Source organism: Cervus canadensis, chromosome 6 (assembly GCF_019320065.1).
Source record: "Cervus canadensis isolate Bull #8, Minnesota chromosome 6, ASM1932006v1, whole genome shotgun sequence".
Lineage (NCBI taxonomy): Eukaryota > Metazoa > Chordata > Mammalia > Artiodactyla > Cervidae > Cervus > Cervus canadensis.
The window spans coordinates 67,439,501-67,458,975 of NC_057391.1; the positions used below are offsets into that span (position 1 = coordinate 67,439,501).

At 36.6% G+C, this 19,475-nt stretch overlaps 1 protein-coding gene and 1 pseudogene across 4 annotated transcripts in view; both read left to right on the plus strand.

Annotated features, from left to right (window-relative positions):
• Window positions 1-14,265, plus strand: part of PCNX4 (pecanex 4) — a 36,412-nt gene extending 22,147 nt beyond the window's left edge. For all 4 annotated transcript variants that reach the window (XM_043472219.1, XM_043472218.1, XM_043472220.1 and 1 more), the window contains 4 exons: window positions 2,077-2,180; window positions 5,092-6,128; window positions 6,475-6,661; window positions 13,844-14,265. In XM_043472219.1, the coding sequence (XP_043328154.1) occupies window positions 2,077-2,180; window positions 5,092-6,128; window positions 6,475-6,661; window positions 13,844-14,095 (1,580 nt within the window). In that variant the 3' untranslated portion in view covers window positions 14,096-14,265. The remainder of the gene's footprint in view (window positions 1-2,076; window positions 2,181-5,091; window positions 6,129-6,474; window positions 6,662-13,843) is intronic.
• Window positions 14,266-15,341: 1,076 nt separating this feature from the next.
• LOC122444148 lies at window positions 15,342-16,070 on the plus strand (annotated as a pseudogene).
• Window positions 16,071-19,475: the final 3,405 nt, after the last annotated feature.

Consider the following 19,475-nt stretch of genomic DNA (forward strand, 5'->3'; position numbering starts at 1 on the left):
AATAGTTCGTTGTCTTCTGCTGTATACTTTAGCCCCATATTTGGTTTAGATATGGCCAGTGACTTCCTAGCACACTGACTCCACTGGCAGAGAATAGCAATTGAAAATTGGAATTTTAGTGTTTACTTGGATTGAGTTTTTTAAATTCTCTATTAAGTGAGATAACTTAGTAAAAACTTTTTGTAATACAGATTTTCATGAGTAATCATTTTCCTTTCTTATAGGAAATATTCTACACTTTTAATACTTTTATTCAGTTCCAATTAATTTTTATTATTTAGTGCAGTGCCACTTTTTAAAATACCTGTAAGGTTAAACTCACATCTGAAATAATAAATAACCTTATTATCAAATCAATTACATTCATCTGGTTAAGTGTGTTTTAAGTATTTCCTGGAGAAAAAGCAAACAAACAACAGTGAGGTAACATTTCACACACATCTGATTGGCAAAATGTGAAAAAAAAGTCTGATATTAACAAGTGTTAGCTAGGGAATGGAAATAGGAACTCTCAAACCTTGCTGGAAGGGACTGTGTAAATTCATACAGCAACCTTGAAGAGTAAATTTAATAGTCTGTAGTAGTGATGTACATATCTCATGACCTAAGGATTCCAGTTTTAGATTTTATGGTCCAGTGATTCCAGTTCTAGAGAAACTCTTGCATATGTGTTTTGGGGGTCCCAGGTTTGATGATTTTTTAGGACACATAGGACTCAGCATACAGTTGTGCTCATAGCTAAGATTTAATATAGCAAAAGGATGCTAAACAAATACAGCAAAGGAAAATCACTTGGGGTGAAAAGACTGGGTGAAAGCTTCCAGGCATCCTCTCCCAGGGGGGTTACACAAAACGTGTTTAATTTCCCAGCAACTTCTTGTGACAGTATGTGTGGTATGTTGACTACTGAGGAAGCTTATTTGAGACTCAGTGCCTAAACCTTATATTGAGGGCTGGTCATGTAGGCCCCTCTGTCTACCACATGCCAAAATTCCAGCCTCCCAAAAGGAAAGCAAGTGTTCAGTATAAACTGTATTCTTTGCACAAACAGTTTAGGCCCAAAGAGAGACTGTTTATCAGTTAGGGTAGTGAAATACAAGTTTTCAGCCAAGGGCCAACTTTGTAAGCAGACGTTTTATTGGATAACAGTACAAACAGATTTGTACAAAGTAATTTATGCAGCATTATTTATAATAATGAAAAATTGGAAAATGTGAAGTGTTTATTAACAGGGAAGTGAACATTTAAATTTAGCTACATTCATACAACCAGTCCATCCTAAAGGAGATCAGTCTTGGGTGTTCATTGGAAGGACTGATGCTGAAGCTGAAACTCCAGTACTTTTGCCACCTGATGCGAAGAGTTGACTCATTGGAAAAGACCATGATGCTGGGAGGGATTGGGGGCAGGAGGAGAAGGGGACGACAGATGATGAGATGGTTGGATGGCATCACCGACTCGATGGACATGGGTTTGAGTAAACTCCGGGAGTTTGTGATGGACAGGGAGGCCAGTCGTGCTGCGATTCATGGGGTCACAAAGAGTCGGACACGACTGAGTGACTGAACTGAAGTGAACTGATAAAATGAATTCTCAGTGCAGTTACAGTGAATGAGCTTTGTAGTCAAAATATCTCAGAGATATAATGTTAAGAGAAAAACTAAGTTTTAAGAGCATTTATATTATAGTCTGGTAGGTAGCATTTTATGTAAGTTTTTAACAGCACAAATCATTTTTATAGGCATGTATATAAAAATGTCCAAAATATATTTGTTTTCCTAATATATTTAGCATGTATTTAGAATTTTATGTAAGAGGTTCTCATTTGTTGTTTTTATGCAAAATATATTCTTAAATTCTTATTATCACCTATAGTTTTCTTTTCCAACTGTTCCTGTAGAAAGCTTAATTTCTCCTGATATGCAATGGATAGTCGTTTGTATTTTTGACATAAAAAGAGGGTAGAAAGAGTTATTATGAATTAGTTCCAAGTGTTTTATTGATTTTTTAAAAATTCACATGGCAAAATAAAACAAGCTTGAACAATTACTTACTTTTTTTTCTAATTTGTTTTAGGTCTCCTCTTACCTGGGTCTCATTACTTGGGCCGTTTTCAGGATCGTTTAATATGGATAATGATTCTAGAATGTGGCTATACTTATTGCTGTGTTAACATTAAGGTCATTGTGCATTTGAAATCTCTCTTGTACAAGTTAAAATTTTGTTAAGCACACATCAGAGACTTAATAGCTCACTTTGAAAGAGTATCTTTTAATTACCTGTGAAAACACCTAGGATTTTTAAAGTATATTTCAATATGCACATATTGATAGACTAGTGTTGACTATATGATAGAGCATAATAACAAAGTACACTTGCCCCTTTTTTATCTTTTTATCCTTATCTGGGTGAGCATCTCAAAAAGGTGACTGAGTAATATTTTCTTTACTCCTATATCATATAAGCATTCTCAACTTAATAAAAACCTTCTTTTGACCCCACTTCCCTTACCTGCTAACACTCTTTGTTTTTCTCCTTTCAGAGCAAAATGCTTTATTAGAATTGCTTATCATCATGTCTCCAATTTTCATTTCTCCCATTTTTTGTCCAACTTACCCTAGTTTTTGACCCTTTCTATTATGCTACTGAAAAACCTAATGTCAAGGTCTCCAGTGACTGACGATTGCTTAATCCAATGATCAGTTCTTACACCTGGTCTTATTTGACCTGTCAGAAGCATTTGACACAGTTGATCTCTTCACTTATTTCACGGATTAATCCTTGAGAGTCTCCTCGGATGGTTCCTTCTCTCTTCCTTAACCTCTTAATATCAGACTGGCCCAGGTCTTGCTGACAACTTCATCCTTCTGGTAGCTCAGCTCAAAAACATTTGGGCTTTAGTCTAGTGACATTTGATTCCTTGTTTACTTCTATACCCCACATCCAATCCAGTACGAAATCTTATTGGCTCCACCATTGTCATCCTGTATCCCACCACTTCTCACCACCCTGCCCTCAGCCCTTTTCATCCTTTTTATGGGTAACTGCAATTGCTTCCTAATTGGTCTCTGCTTCTACTGATCCCACAACTAGCCTATTACCACCCAGAATGATCTTTAAAATCTAAGTCAGATCATGCCACTTCTCTACTCAAAATTCTACAGAGGATTTCTTCTTTTGTTCAGAGTAAAAGCCAAGGCTGTAAATGGTCAAGCTCCCAGTTTTCTATTTTGTCTCATCTGCTGCTTTAACTGTCTCACTCCACTCCAACATACTGGCTGTTCCTTCTGCTGGAACACCCTTCTTTTCAGGTAACCACACAGTTAACTCTCTCACCAGCTTTAAGGCTTTGCTCAGATGTCACCTCAGTAAGGTCTACTATGACTATTCTATTTAAAATTGCATACCCACTCCCATCCTGACTGCACTTCCAATCCTCCTGGCTTGCTTTACTTTTTCTCTGTTTTTATAGCTCTATACCTTCTAACAAACTGTGTAATTTACTTATTAATTTTATTGCTGATTACCTGTGTCCCCCCACTTTTCTAACATAAAAGTCACAAGAGCAAGGATCTTTGTTTTTATTTAGAGACTGTATTCTAAGCCCCTGGAACAGTGCCTGGCACATAGTAGGCCCTTATTAAGTATTTGTTGAATGAATAGTGAATGAATGAATTTTTTTGTCTTAGCATAGATTGGATAAAATTTCTATGATTAGAAACTGTTCCTTTCTCAAAATCCAGTTCTTCAGATTAGTAATTTTAACATCTCCTGGGAACTTATTAGAAATGAAATTTTGAGGCCTCAACCCAGACCTACTGAATCAGAAACTCTGGGGCAGTGCCCAGCAGTCGGTTTTAACAGGCCTCCCAGTGTTTCTGACTCACCTAAAGTTTGAGAACTAGTATTCTAGTCTAACATGTACAAGTAGGAGAAGGCAAAAAATCATGCAAAATATGGAGGATATTTTGATTGCTTAATTTAGTTCTATTTTTTAAATGGTATGGTTTTAAAATACCTAATAATGCAGGTCATTTTATAATCTTTTGTGCTCCATGTAACACTTTAAAAATTTGACAAATCACTTTCATTACTTACTTTAATCTTCACAGTCCTATATGCCAGGGCTATTTTTCTTTGAAAGAGAAGCAAAAGGAATCTCAGAGGGTTAGTGATGTACTCAGGATTGTGTACTAGCATTTGAGCAGAGCCATTATTTAAAAGCAGTTTCTAATGTCACATTCCATGTTCTTTCCCTGGATCACAGTACAACCTAACATCATTGCCTTTTATTAAAAACACTGGTAGTTTTGAGAAAATGTATAAATAAGTAAGCAATAATTACAATAATAATAATAGTAAACAGTGAGCTGATGTATCCTCTTCAGGTGATTGATTTTAGGGAAGTAATCAAAATGTGTTTAAAATTTATATAGGAATATATTCAAAGCATTCTTTCAGTATATATTTGTTGCATACCTACTGTGTGTCAGACACTGCTTTAGGCACTGAGGATATAAGAGTAACCGAAAGAGAGCTGATTGATGGAGTTTATATTGTAGTTGGAGGAGATAGAAAATAATCAAATACATAAACTTATTATTTTTATGTTATTATAATTTTTAAAAACTTGAACAGGATACTGGTTAAATAAATTATGACATATCTATACAGTAGAATAATGCTAGTATATAAAGTAGAATGGAAAGGATACAAAATTATGTGCACACTATATATTTCCAATTTTACTCCTTCCCAAATTTTTATAATTTAAAAAAATTCTTAATAAGTGTGATTTAATCTTGACCTACAGTCTTAAAATTATGGTCATACTCATTAAAATTGTTTTGCCAATTTCTATTGGAATTTCTATAATGTCTTTAAAAATGCAACATTATTTTTCATTTCCATATCCAACGTAAAAATGTATCATTAAGTTTGAATTAAGATTTGCTCTCAGGTTAAATAATTTTTGTTTCATTTTACATATTTTTATTATGAGAATGCAATCCATGAACAGTTACAAAACTGGTTACTTTTCTTTTTGTAATAAGTGATCATAAGCTCAAGTACTTTTAATTTCCTCTTTAGGGGTTAGAATTGCAAGAGACATCCTGTCACACTGCTGAAGCTCGAAGAGTTGACGAAGTTTTTGAAAGTGCCTTTGAACAAGAAGAATATGTAAAATTATGTTCCATTAATGAACACTTTGGAAATGTTTTGACACCCTGTACTGTTTTGCCTGTGAAACTCTATTCTGATGCCAGGAATGTCCTGTCTGGCATAATTGATTCTCATGATAACTTAAAAGAATTTAAAGGTGACCTTGTTAAAGTACTTCTGTGGATACTTGTTCAGTACTGTTCTAGAAGGTCTAGCATGCTGGAGAATGCTCACAAAACTGAAAATAAAGGGAAAGCATCTCTAATAATCCTGCCTGCTTTGAATACTGAACCACAAACTGAATCCCCAGAAGACACAGATAGTTTAAATTCAGAAAATTTGGATGACTGGTCTGATGATGTTTTTGGTGAAGAGCCAACTATCAAAAAAGGAAAAGATGAAAAAGATCAGTTGCAAGTATTGCCAGGTATAAATTTGCCTATTCCCGGTTCAGTAGAATCACAGAACGTTGGTAGTCATTCTACAAACACAGTTACTGAAGAGAGTCTTTACCAAGCAGTTGCCCTTGGATACCCTGCCATTGACAAAGGAAAACAAGAAGCCATGGCATATATCCCTCTCATGGAGTTCAGTTGTTCTCATTCTCACTTATTAAGCTTACCTGAAAAGTGGATGTCTAACTGTTTACCTAATTCCAAAATGAAGGAGATGAGTTCATTATTTCCAGAAGACTGGTACCAGTTTATTTTAATGCAGTTGGAATGTTTTCCTTCAAAAGAAAATGCCTCAAATGTAGGGGAAGAAATTGCAAAGGACAGAGTTCTAAAAGACTTGTATGTTCGTACAGTAATGACTTGTTACTTTAGTTTGTTTGGGGTAGACAATATGATTCCTAGTCCTGGTCATATATTGAGAGTTTACAGTGGTGTTTTGCCTTGGTCTCTTGCCTTGGATTGGCTCACAGAAAAACCAGACCTGTTCCAACTAGCCCTAAAAGCTTTCAGGTAATTTATTTTTATTACATACAAGTTTTAATATTGGCGGGAAAATGTTGATTTAAAAAAAAAAAAAAACTTAGAAGGAGATGCTCTTCCATTTTTAATTTTAAAAAATGATCACTTTCCTACAATTGAAAAAAAAAAAATGGTTCGTATGTACTATGATTATATACGGAATACACTTAAATTTGTACTTCTCTTTTTTTGTGTGGAGTATCTATTTTATATGGCTTTCTGGATTTTTTTCTTTTAACTCTTACCATTTCTTTTTCTCTGAAATATGTATGATTTTAATTTAATGTCTTAAAAATATTGATCGAACTTAAAATTCATTGTTTCTCCATTTTTTAAGGTACACTCTGAAACTAATGATCGATAAAGCAAGTTTAGGTCCAGTAGAAGACTTTAAAGGGTTGATTAACTGCCTTGAAGAATATGAAAGTGACTGGTACATTGGTTTGGTATCTGATGAAAAGTGGAAGGAAGCAGTTTTACAAGAAAAACCATACTTGTTTTCTCTGGGATATGATCCTAATATGGTAAGGTTAAAAATGTGTTCCTAAACATTTTTTTATATAAACCTTAAAGAATAGAAATCAGTTTTAAAGTATTTAACCTCAGTAATAGAGATAACATTCTAGGTATAAATATGTCAATTATATTGGGACTTCCCTGGTGGTCCAGTGGTTAAACCTGCGTGGTTCCGATGCAGGCAGCATAGGTTCGACTCTGGTTGGGGAACTAAAATCCCACATGCCACACAGTACAGCCAAAAATTTAAAAAGTAAATAATGAACAGCCTAGAAGAAAGGGCAGATTCTTAGAAAGGTACAGTCTCCCAAGACTGAACCAGAAATACAAACTATGAACTGTGATTGAAACTGTGATTTTAAAATGCCCAAGAAACAAAAGTCCAAGACCGGATAGCTTCACAGGTAAATTCTGTCAAACATGTAGAGAAGAGGTCACACCTCTGCATCTGAAACTCTTCCAGAAAATTGCAGAGGAAGGAACACTGCTAAGCTCATTCTATGAAACCACCACCTGTTACTAAAATCAGACAAAGATACCATAAAAGAAAACAGGCCAGAATAAAACTCTAGATTCCTGGTTGCTGACCTCATCAATGCACTGGAAGGATAAGGCACCCTGACTCCATAGGGAAAGGGCTCGGAAGTTCTGCAGAACCTCCCAGACCTCACCCAGAAGTACAAGTGTCTTCAACAAGATTCTCCCTCTTCCAGTGATTAATGACTGGGACACCTTAACAGGGAGGAACCTCCACAATAAAGAGGAACCACAAACTTCCAGCATACAGAAAGGCCACCCCAAACACAGCAACCTAAAGATGAAAAGGCAGAGAAATATTCAGCAGGTAAAGGAACATGATAAAATCCCACCAAACCAAACAAAAGAGGCAGAGATAGGGAGTCTAACTGAAAAAGAATTTCAGAATAATGATAGTAAAGATGATCCAAAATTTTGAAAACCAAATGGAGTTACAGACAAATAGTCTGGAGACAAGGATTGAGAAGATGCAAGAAAAGTTTAACAAGAACCTAGAAGAAATAAAAAATAGTTGATCAATAATGAATAATGCAATAACTGAGATCAAAAGCACTCTGGAGGGAACCAACAGTAGACTAACTGAGGCAGAAGATAGGATAAGTGAGGTGGAAGATAGAATGGTGGAAATAAATGAAGCAGAGAGGAAAAAAGAAATGAGGACAACCTCAGAGACCTCTGGGACAATGTTAAACACCCCAACATTCAAATCGTAGGAATCCCAGAAGAAGACTACAAAAAAGCCATGAGAAAATACTTGAGGAGAGAATAGTTGAAAACGTCCCTAAAATGGGGAAGGAAATAACCACCCAAGTCCATGAAACCCAGAGAGTCCCAAACAGGATAAACCCAAGGCAGAACACCCCAAGACATATTAATCAAATTAATGAAGATCAAACACAACAAATATTAAAAGCAGCAAGGGAAAAACAACAAATAACCCACAAGGGGACCATCATAAGGATAACAGCTGATAGTTCAATAGAAACTCTTCAAGCCTGAAGGGAATGGCAGGACATACCTAAAGTGATGAAAGAGAAAAACCTACAACCCAGATTACTGTACCCAGCAAGGATATCATTCAAATATGAAAGAGAAATCAAAAGCTTTACAGACAAGCAAAAGCTCAGAGAATTCAGCACCACCAAACCAGCTCTTCAACAAATGCTAACAATCTTCTCTAGACAGGAAACACAGAAAAGGTTTATAAACTCGAACCCAAAACAACAAAGTAAATGACAACAGGATCATACTTATCAATAATTACCTCAAATGTAAATGGGTTGAATGCCCCAATTAAAAGACAAAGTCTGGCTGAATGGATACAAAAACAAGACCCCTATATATGCTGTCTACAAGAGACCCACCTCAAACCTAGGGACACATACAGACTGAAAGTGAAGGACTGGAAAAAGATATTTCATGCAAATGGAGACCAAAAGATAGCAGGAGTAGCAATACTCATATCAGATAAAATAGACTTTGAAATAAAGGCCATGAAAAGAGGCAAAGAAGGACACTACATAATGATCAAAAGATCAATCCCAGAAGAAGATATAACAATTATATATGCACCCAACATAGAGCACCGCAGTATGTAAGGCAAATGCTAACAAACATGAACGGGAAAATTAACAGTAACACAATAATAGTGGGAGACTTTAACACCCCACTCACACCTATGGATAGATCAACTAAACAGAAAATTAGCAAGGAAACACAAACTTTAAATGATACAATGGACCAGTTAGACCTAATTGATATCTACAGGACATTTCACCCTAAAACAATGAATTTCACCTTTCTTCCCAAGTGCACACAGAACATTCTCCAGGATAGATCACATCCTGGGCCGTAAATTAGCCTTGGTAAATTCAAAAAAATTGAAATAATCTCATACATCTTTTCTGATCACAATGCGGTAAGATTAGATGTCAACTACAGGAAAAAAAACTATTAAAAATACAAACATAGAGGCTAAACAACACACTTCTGAATAACCAACAAATCACAGAAGAAATAAAAAAAGAAATCAAAATATGCATAGAAATGAATGAAAATGAAAACACAACAACCCCAAACCTATGGGATTCAGTAAAAGCAGTGCTAAGGGGAACATTCATAGCAATACAAGCCCACCTCAAGAAACAGGCAAGCAATCAAATAGATAACCTAACTCTACACCTAAAGCAACTAGAAAAGGAAGAAACGAAGAACCCCAGGTTAGGAGAAGGAAAGAAATCACAAAAATTAGGGCAGAAATAAATGCAAAAGAAACAAAAGAGACCATAGCAAAAATCAACAAAGCTAAAAGCTGGTTCTTCGAGAAGATAAATAGACAGACCATTAGCCAGACTTGTCAAGAAACAAAGGGAGAAGAATCAAATCAACAAAATTAGAAATGAAAATAGAGAAATCACAACAGACAACACAGAAATACAAAGGATCATAAGAGACTACTATCAGCCACTATATGCCAATAAAATGGACAACTTGGAAGAAACAGACAAATTCTTAGGAAAGTGTAACTTTCCAAAACTGAACCAGGAAGAAATAGAAAATCTTAACAGACCCATCACAAGCACAGAAATCGAAACAGTAATCAGAAATCTTCCAACAAACAAAAGCCCAGGACCAGATGACTTCACAGCTGAATTTTACCAAAAATTTAGAGAAGAGCTAACACATATCTTCCTCAAACTCTTCCAGAAAATTGCAGAGGAAGGTAAACTTCCAAACTCATTCTATGAGGCCACCATCACCCTAATACCAAAACCAGACAAAGATGCCACAAAGAAAGAAAAAACTATAGGCCAATATCACTGATGAACATAGATGCAAAAATCCTTAACAAAATTCTAGCAAACAGAATCCAACAGCATATTAAAAAGATCATACGTCATGACCAAGTGGGCTTTATCCAAGGGATGGAAGGATTCTTCAATGTTCACAAATTAATCAATGTGATACACCACATTAACAAAAGGTAAAAACCATATGATTATCTCAATAGATGGAGAAAAAAGCCTTTGACAAAATTCAACATCCATTTATGATTTTAAAAAACCCTCCAGGAAGCAGGCATAGAAGGAACATGCCTCAACATAATAAAAGCCATATATGATAAACCCACAGCAAACATTATCCTCAATGGTGAAAAATTGAAAGCATTTCCCCTAAAGTCAGGAGCAAGACAAGGATGCCCACTCTCACCACTACTATTCAACATAGTTGTGGAAGTTTTGGCCACAGCAATCAGAGCAGAAAAAGAAAAGGAATCCAGATTGGAAAAGAAGAAGGAAGAAGTAAAACTGTCACTGTTTGCAGATGACATGATCCTCTACATAAAAAACCCTAAAGACTCCACCAGAAAATTAACTAGAGCTAATCAATGAATACAGTAAAGTTGCAGGATATAAAATTAACACACAGAAATCCCTTGCATTCCTATACACTAACAATGAGAAAACAGAGAAATTAAGGAAACAATTCCATTCACCATTGCAACGAAAAGAATAAAATACTTAGGAATAAATCTACCTAAAGAAACCTAAAGACCTATTTATAGAAAACTGTAAAACACTGATGAAAGAAATCAAAGATGACACAAATAGATGGAGAAACATACCATGTTCATGAATCAAAAGAATCAATATAGTGAAAATGAGTATACTACCCAAAAGCAATCTATAGATTCAATGCAATCCCTATCAAGCTGCCAACGGGATTTTTCAGAGAATTAGAACAAATAATTTCACAATTTGTATGGAAATACAAAAAACCTGGAATAGCCAAAGCAATCTTGAGCACAAAGAATGGAACTGGAGGGATCAATCTGCCTGACTTCAGGCTATTACTACAAAGCCGCAGTCATCAAGACAGTATGGTATTGGCACAAAGACAGAAACATAGATCAGTGGAACAAAATAGAAAGCCCAGAGATAAATCCATGCACTTATGGACACCTTATCTTTGACAAAGGAGACAAGAAATTACAATGGAGAAAAGACAATCTCTGTAACAAGTGGTGCTGGGAAAACTGGTCAATCACTGTTAAAAGAATGAAACTAGAACACTTTCTAACACCATACACAAAAATAAAATGGATTAAAGATCTAAACGTAAGACCAGAAACTATAAAACTCCTAGAGGAAAACAGGCAAAACACTCTCTGACATAAATCATAGCAGGATTCTATATGACCCACCTCCCAGAGTAATGGAAATAAAAGCAAAAATAAGCAAATGGAACCTAATTAAAGTTAAAAACTTTTGCACAACGAAGGAAACTATAAGCAAGGTGAAAAGACAGCCTTCAGAATGGAAGAAAATAATAGCAAATGAAGCAACTGACAAGGAATTAATCTCAAAAATATACAAGCAACTCCTGCGGCTCAATTCCAGAAAAATAAGCGACCCAATCAAAAAATGGGCTGAAGAACTAAACAGACATTTCTCCAAAGAAGACATACAGATGGCTAACAAACACATGAAAACATGCTAAACATCAATCATTATTGGAGAAATGCAAATCAAAACCACAATGAGGTACCATTTCACGCCAGACAGAATGGCTGCTGTCAAAAAGTCTACAAACAAATGCTGGAGAGGGTGCGGAGAAAAAGAACCCTCTTACACTGTTGGTGGGAATGCAAACTAGTACAGCCACTATGAAGAACAGTGTGGAGATTCCTTAAAAAAATGGAAATAGAACTGCCATACGACCCAGAAATCCCACTGCTGGGCACACACACCGAGGAAACCAGCATTGGAAGAGACACGTGTACCCCAGTGTTCATCACAGCACTGTTTACAATAGCCAGGACATGGAAGCAACCTAGATGCCCATCAGCAGATGAATGGATAAGAAAGTTGTAGTACCAAAAAAGAAAGCTGTGGTACATATACACAATGGAATATTACTCAACTATTAAAAAGAATGCATTTGAATCAGTTCTAATGAAGTGGATGAAACTGGAGCCTATTAAACAGAACAAAGTCAGAAAGAAAAACACCAATACAGTATATTAATGCATATATGTGGAATTTAGAAAGATGGTAACAATGACCCTATATGCAAGATACAGATGTAAAGAACAGACTGTTGGACTCTGTGGGAGAAGGCGAGGGTGGGATGGTTTGAGAGACTAGCATTGAAACATGTATATTATCATATGTGAGATAGATCGCCAGTCCAGCTTAGATGCATGAGGCAGGGTGCTCAGGGCTGGTGCATTGGGATGACCCTCAGAAATGGGATGGGGAAGGAGGTGTGAGGGGGGGTCAGGATGGGGAACACATGTACACCCATGGCTGATTCATGTGAATGTATGGCAAAAACCACCACAATATTGTAAAGTAATTAGCCTCCAAATAAATTAATTAAAAACAGGCCAGTATCAATGATGAATATAGATGTAAAATTTTTCATTGAAATATTAGCCCACTTATCCCAACAATATATTTAGAAGATCATAAACCATAATCAAGTGGGATTTTTCTGAGGAATGCAAGGATTCTTTAATATCCACAAAAAATAAATGTGATACACCACATTAACAAATTAAAATATATGATCATCTCAATAAATGCAGAAAAGGCTTTTGACAAAATTCACCATCCATTTATGATAGATAAAATATTTTCCAGAAGGTAGGGGTATAGAGGGAACATACCTCAACATAATAAAGGCGACATATTGACACCCACAGCTAACATTATACTCATGGTATCAAGGAACATGAAAAATGTTCAGTATTGCCAGTTATTAGAGAAACACAAATCAAAACTACAGTGAAATATCACCTCAAACCAGTCAAAATAGCTAATATTAAAAAAAATCCACAAACAATAAATGCTGGAGAGAGTGTGGAGAGTTCAAGGAACCGTCTTATACTGTTGGTGGGGAGGTAAATAGGTACAGCCACTATGGAGAGCAATACAAAAGTTCCCTAAAAAGCTAAAAATAGTTACCATATGATCCAACAATCCCACTCCTGGACATATATCTGAAAGAAGACAAAAACTGTAATCAAGAAGATCCATGCACCCTAGTGTTCATAACAGCACTGTTTACCAATAGCCAAGACATGGAAGCAACCTATATATCCACTGACAGCTGAATGGGTAAAGATGTACACACACACACACACACACACACACATGAATACTACTCAGCCATTAGTGGTTGCTTGTGACTGGGGGGATTAGGGATAGGAGGGTGATAGCTAAAGAGTACAGAGTTTCTTTTTGAGGTGCTGAAAATACCCAAAAATTGTGGAGATAGTTATACATATCTGAATATACTAAAAAGCCATTAAATTATTTGGAATATGAAATATACCTCAATAATTGGATGATTGTTAATATTTATGACTTACGTTTTGCTGAGGCCAGATGGAGTGAGAGAATAGAGAAGAAAGAAAGAAGAAGTGAGTACAATGTCAGGAAATTTTTTTATTTCACACTTAGTTGGAGAGCAACCAAATAGAAGTGATTCTTGATTTTGAAGACAAGCAACTCATGTACATTTTGATATATTACTTTCTGTTTAAGTTTGCTTAACTACAGTGGAGTTTTTCTCTAAGTTTATAAATAAAGGCCTGAATATAATCTCTCTTCTTTTTCTTTCCCTCCAACCTCCTTTCTTCTTTACAGGGAGTTTACACTGGGAGAGTACTTACCCTTCAAGAATTATTGATCCATGTTGGGAAGTTAAATGCTGAAGCTGTTAGAGGTCAGTGGGCCAATCTTTCATGGGAATTGCTTTATGCCACAAATGATGATGAGGAACGTTATAGTATACAAGCTCATCCACTACTTTTAAGAAACCTTACAGTACAAGCAGCTGATCCTCCCCTGGGATATCCAATTTATTCTTCAAAACCTCTCCATATACATTTGGTGTAGAGGCCATTTTGACTTGTAACTGTATTGTGAGCAAATGAGGTGTGTTTATTTTTTCATTCTAGAAAAGTTAACATTGTGATTCCTTATAACTTCACTGGACTTACCTCTCTCCTCCTACAAGTCAGATGCCTGAGAAAAGCTAAGCTCTGTAAAGTTGATTTTCTTAGATATCCTACTGGTATAAAACAACAACTTTATGTATAATATAAAAGTTAGAATTAGTTGGCCAGTATTTGTGCCCTATGGATTGTGGTAGGCTTTGATAAATATAAAACATTTGTATAAGATTATAAAATGAATTTTTTAATGCTTTCTTTAATGTGTGATAAGTGACTTGCCTTAGAGAAGTCAAAAACTATGTATATTTTACATGCTTAAAAGATATGCATATCAGTGTTTTTTAAGTAATAATAATGGATCCTACTGAAGGTTGCAAAATGTACATATATTTATTTGAAATATAATTAAATTTTATAGTATTTTCAAACTTTCTGCTGTTTATTTTAACATTTAACATGCTCTGAATGTTTTCATATAATCTATTCAGTTTCTTTTCATATACTTCAATTCAGAAAGCTTAAAAACTTTTAATAAAATCTCTTCCAAAATAAATTTTTATTTTTTTCCCAGATAGCCTTTTGATATATTTAAAAGGAAAAGGGTTCATCCCATTCATCATGTACTCAGCAGGATTAGCAACATTAAGGTAACCTGATTATGACTGTTAGAGGCCAGTCTGTAGATCTGGCTCATTGTGCATTTCTTTTCCACTGAATATACTGATTCTGAAGAATGACTTGCCCGATAGGACTACCAGTTACTATTGTCTTAAGTTGTTTGAACTCAAACCAAAAAAGATAGGAGACAAATTTTCATAATGTGATCAGGGTTTTATTTTCATTCTTTTGCTGCTTAGGAACTTTTTACAGGAACTTATAAGGAGGTTAAATAATGAATCGTCATCATTTGAGAGGAATTTTCTCTACACCTTACTTTGTTTTCATCTGTGTTGTTGTTGTTCAGTCTCTCAGTTGTGTTCAACTCTTTGTGATCCCATGGACTGCAGCATACCAGGCTTCCCTGTCCTTTACAAACTCCCAGAGCTTGCTCAAACTCATGTTCATTGAGCTGGTGATGCCATCCAACCATCTCATTCTCTGTCATCCCCTCTCCTCCTGCCTTCAGTCTTTCCCAGCATCAGGGTCTTTTCTCATGAGTCGGCTCTTCACATCAGGTGGCCAAAGTATTGGAGCTTCAGCTTCAGCATCAGTCCTTCCAATGAATATTCAGGACTGATTTCCTTTAGGATGGACTGGTTGGATCTCCTTGCAGTCCAAGGGACTCTCAAGAGTCTTCTCCAGGTGCTGCGGCGGTGCGACCTGGGCAACGGCCGGTCTAACGATGGCTGGCATGTCGGCTCTGAAGCGACTGTTGCCTTTCACTCACGTTGGAGGCCACCCCTTCAGAGGCCACTGCACGCGGGCGGCTGGAGCCCGTGGGCTGGCAGAGGTGCGCACATCGAGCCCCGGTACAGACAGTTCCCGCAGCTGACCAGATCCCAGGTGATCCAGGCCGAGTTCTTCAGTGCGACCATGTGGTTCTCGATTCTCTGGTGCTTCTGACATGACTCAGATGCTGTGCTGGGTCACTTTCCTTATCCCGACCCTTCCCAGTGGACAGATGAGGAATTGGGTATCCCTCCAGATGATGAAGACTGAAAACAGAGGCTCAGCTCTTGCCAAATGGGTGCACCCCATGTTTCTTGTTATGTTTAACATTTGTCTGTAAACATCTTTTGACTTTGCACATAGGATGGTTCTGAAGAAACAGTGCATTTTATAATAGCATAAAGAATAATTAACACATCAAAAAAAAAAAAAAGTCTTCTCCAACACCACAGTTCAAAAGCATCAATTCTTTGGCACTCAGCCTTCTTTATGGTCCAACTCTGAAAAAACAATAGCTTTCACTATATGGACCTTTGTCGACAAAGTAATGTCTCTGCTTTTTAATATGCTATCATGTTTTTAATATGTTGGTCATAGCTTTTCTTCCAAGGAGCAAGTGTTTTTTTAATTTCATGGCTGCAGTCACCATCTGCAGTGATTTTGGAGCCCATAGAAATAAAGTCTGTCACTGTTTCAGTTGTTTCCCCATCTATTTGCCATGAAGTGGTGGGACTGGATGCCATGATCTTAATTTTCTGAATGTTGAGTTTTAAGCCAACTTTTTCCCTGTCATCTTTCACCTTCATCAAGGGGCTCTTTAGTTCCTTTTCACTTTCTGCCATAAGAGTGGTGTCATCTGTATATCTGAGATTATTGATATTTCTCCTGGCAATCTAGATTCCAGCTGTGCTTCATCCAGCCCAGCATTTTGCATGATGTACTCTGCATGTAAGTTGAATAAGCAGGGTGACAATATGTAGTCTTGATGTATTCCTTTCCCAATTTGGAACCAGTCCATTGTTCCATGTCTGGTTCTAGCTCTTGCTTCTTGACCTGCATACAGATTTCTCATGATGCAAGTAAGGCAGTCTGGTATTCCCATCTCTTTAAGAATTTTCCACAGTTTGTTGAGATCCACACAGTCAAAGGCTTTAGCATAATCAAAGATGCAGATGTTTTTCTTAAATTCTCTTGCTTTTTCTGTAATCCAATGGATGTGGCAATTTGATCTCTGGTTCCTCTGCCATTTCTAAATCCAGCTTGAACATCAGGAAGTTCTTGGTTCACGTACTGTTGAAGCCTAGCTTGGAGAATTTTGAGCATTACTTTGCTAGTGTGTGAACTGAATGCAGTTGTACAGGAGTTTGAACATTCTTTAGCATTGCCTTTCTTTGAGATTGGAATGAAAACTGACCTTTTCCAGTCCTGTGGCCACTGCTGAGTTTTCCAAATTTGCTGGCATATTCAGTGCAGCACTTTCACAGTATCATCTTTTAGGATTTGAAATAGCTCAGCTGGAATTCCATCATCTCTACTAGCTTTGTAGTGATGCTTCCTAAGGCCCAGTTGACTTTGCATTCCAGAATGTCTGGCTCTAGGTGACTGATAACACTATTGTGGTTATCTGGGTCATTAAGATATCTTTTGCATAGTTCATCTGTGTATTCTTGCCACCTCTTCTTACTATCTTCTGCTTCTATTAGGTCTATACCATTTCTGTCCTTTATTGTGCCTTTATTCTACCTTTATTATTTTCATCTATAGTACCCTTTATTTAGTCTGTAGTAGCCTCCTGGGTTGGTAGTACAATAATACATTCTCTATAGTAATGACTGAAATTATTTGAAATGTACCAATTAGGTTTTTATTACTATTATTCCTTTATTATGTGGAACAGTTCAGTACAGCAATGTTAAAGGATACTTTTTTGGACTAATTTCAGTTAATGAATTCACGAGATTTGTGTGTTAGTCATTTTGGGGGAAGCAATATAATATAGTTATTAAAATGGGATTGGTGTTACATCTGAGTTTGGATCTCAGGCTTATGATTTATGTAATTGAGATGTATTAGCTGGAAATATATACATATACACACATATAGACAGAGAAGTTTGGCGGGCTACTGTCCATGGAGTCGCAAGAGTTGAACATGACTTAGTAACTAAACAGCAACAGTACATACATACACGCACACATATATATTATGTATATATCTTTTTTTGTCACTGACGGAAATTTTCTCATATTATTCAGTTCAGTTCAATTCAGTCGCTCAGTTGTGTCCGAGTCTTTGCACGCTAATTATCAGTTTTAGTGATTATATAACTTTAATAGATATAAATAACAGAGTATTAGACTATCCCTCAAATAATGGGCATTTTAAGTTGTTTAAAGATTTACACTATTATAATAGTGCCATGCCGTGCTTTCTCTTTGCCATGGATTCTTCTCAAACTGCCTCAATGTCTTGCCATTCATTCATGGCCAAGTTTTCTCATCTTCATTCACTTGTCAAAGTGTTCCTGTTTGGATTCCATTTCTACTGTTCCCCCAAAATAAAGTTTTTATTAAAGTCATTATTTACTTGCATATTATCAAACCAACTACAGTTGACCCTTGAACAATGTAGGTTTGAACTGTGCAGGTTCACTTGTACATGGATTTTTTTCATTAGTAAATGCTAAGCTACTACGTGGTCTGAAATTGTTTCCATGGAAACATAGGGCCTACTATAGATTATATACAGATTAAAACCCCAGCACTGTTCAAGGGTCCACTACAGTGACTTTTATATTCCTGTCTTATTTGGCAACCCACTCCAGTATTCTTGCCTGGAAAATCCCATGGATGGAGGATCCTGGTAGGCTACAGTCCATGGGGTCGCAAAGAGTCGGACACGACTGAGCAACTTCACTTTCTTAAGCAGCACTTGACACTTTTGACAACTGCTTGAGTCACCTTTTTTTTTCTTTTGGACTTCCCTGATACCACATGATCTTCATTTTCTTCTTGTCTCCCTGACTACTCCTCAATTGCCTTTACCACTTTTCCTTTTCTGCCTGACCTCTGAATTTTGGAATTTCTTAATAAGTGGTTCAGGCCACCTCTTCTTACTCTACATTTCATCATAGACAATCGCATTCACTCCCAAAACCTTACATATCATCAATAAATTAATGATGTTCAAATACATGTACTTAACGTCTCTTAGCACTGCACCTGTATATGTAACCATTTATCTCCATCTGATACAATCAAAATAGCTTGACCTTATTGAACTTGCCCTAAAACCAGCTTCTCTGACTTCCACTTTTAGTAGTGCACATGTAATTCACATCAGACATCTCACAAAGAACTAGGGAAGCTGTGCAAAAGATTTTAAAATCTGTGTCAAAAGTATCAGTGAATCAAGAAGACAGTGAAGGATTATATCACCAAGACCCAAGGCAGAATGAAACTTCGAGACCTGAGCTCAGCATTTGGGCTGCTTTTCTTCTAGGAACATTGGTTGATTCAGGAGGAGGTGGCTGGGAAGACAACTAACACTTTTGGCAGACTTCCTACTAAGTTAAAGTGTTAAAGATTGAGTCTAGGGCTCTCCAAAGAAGGAGGATAAAAAAAAACAGATCAATTTTGAATCTTTTCAATCTTTTCAAGGGGCTTCCCTAGTAACTCACCTGTTAAAGAATCTGCCTGCAATACAGGAGACCCTAGTTCGATTCTGGATCAGGAAGATCTCCTAGAGAAGGAAATGGCAGCCCACTCCAGTATTCTCGCCTGGAAAATCCCAAGGACAGAGGAGCCTGGTGGGCTGCAGTCCATGGGGTCGCAAAGAGTCAGACACAACTGAACAACTAAGCCCAAATCTTTTCAAAACTGGATTAAGGTGATCCTAGATTTGTAGTGTACCTAGCTGCTACCCTGAGCAAA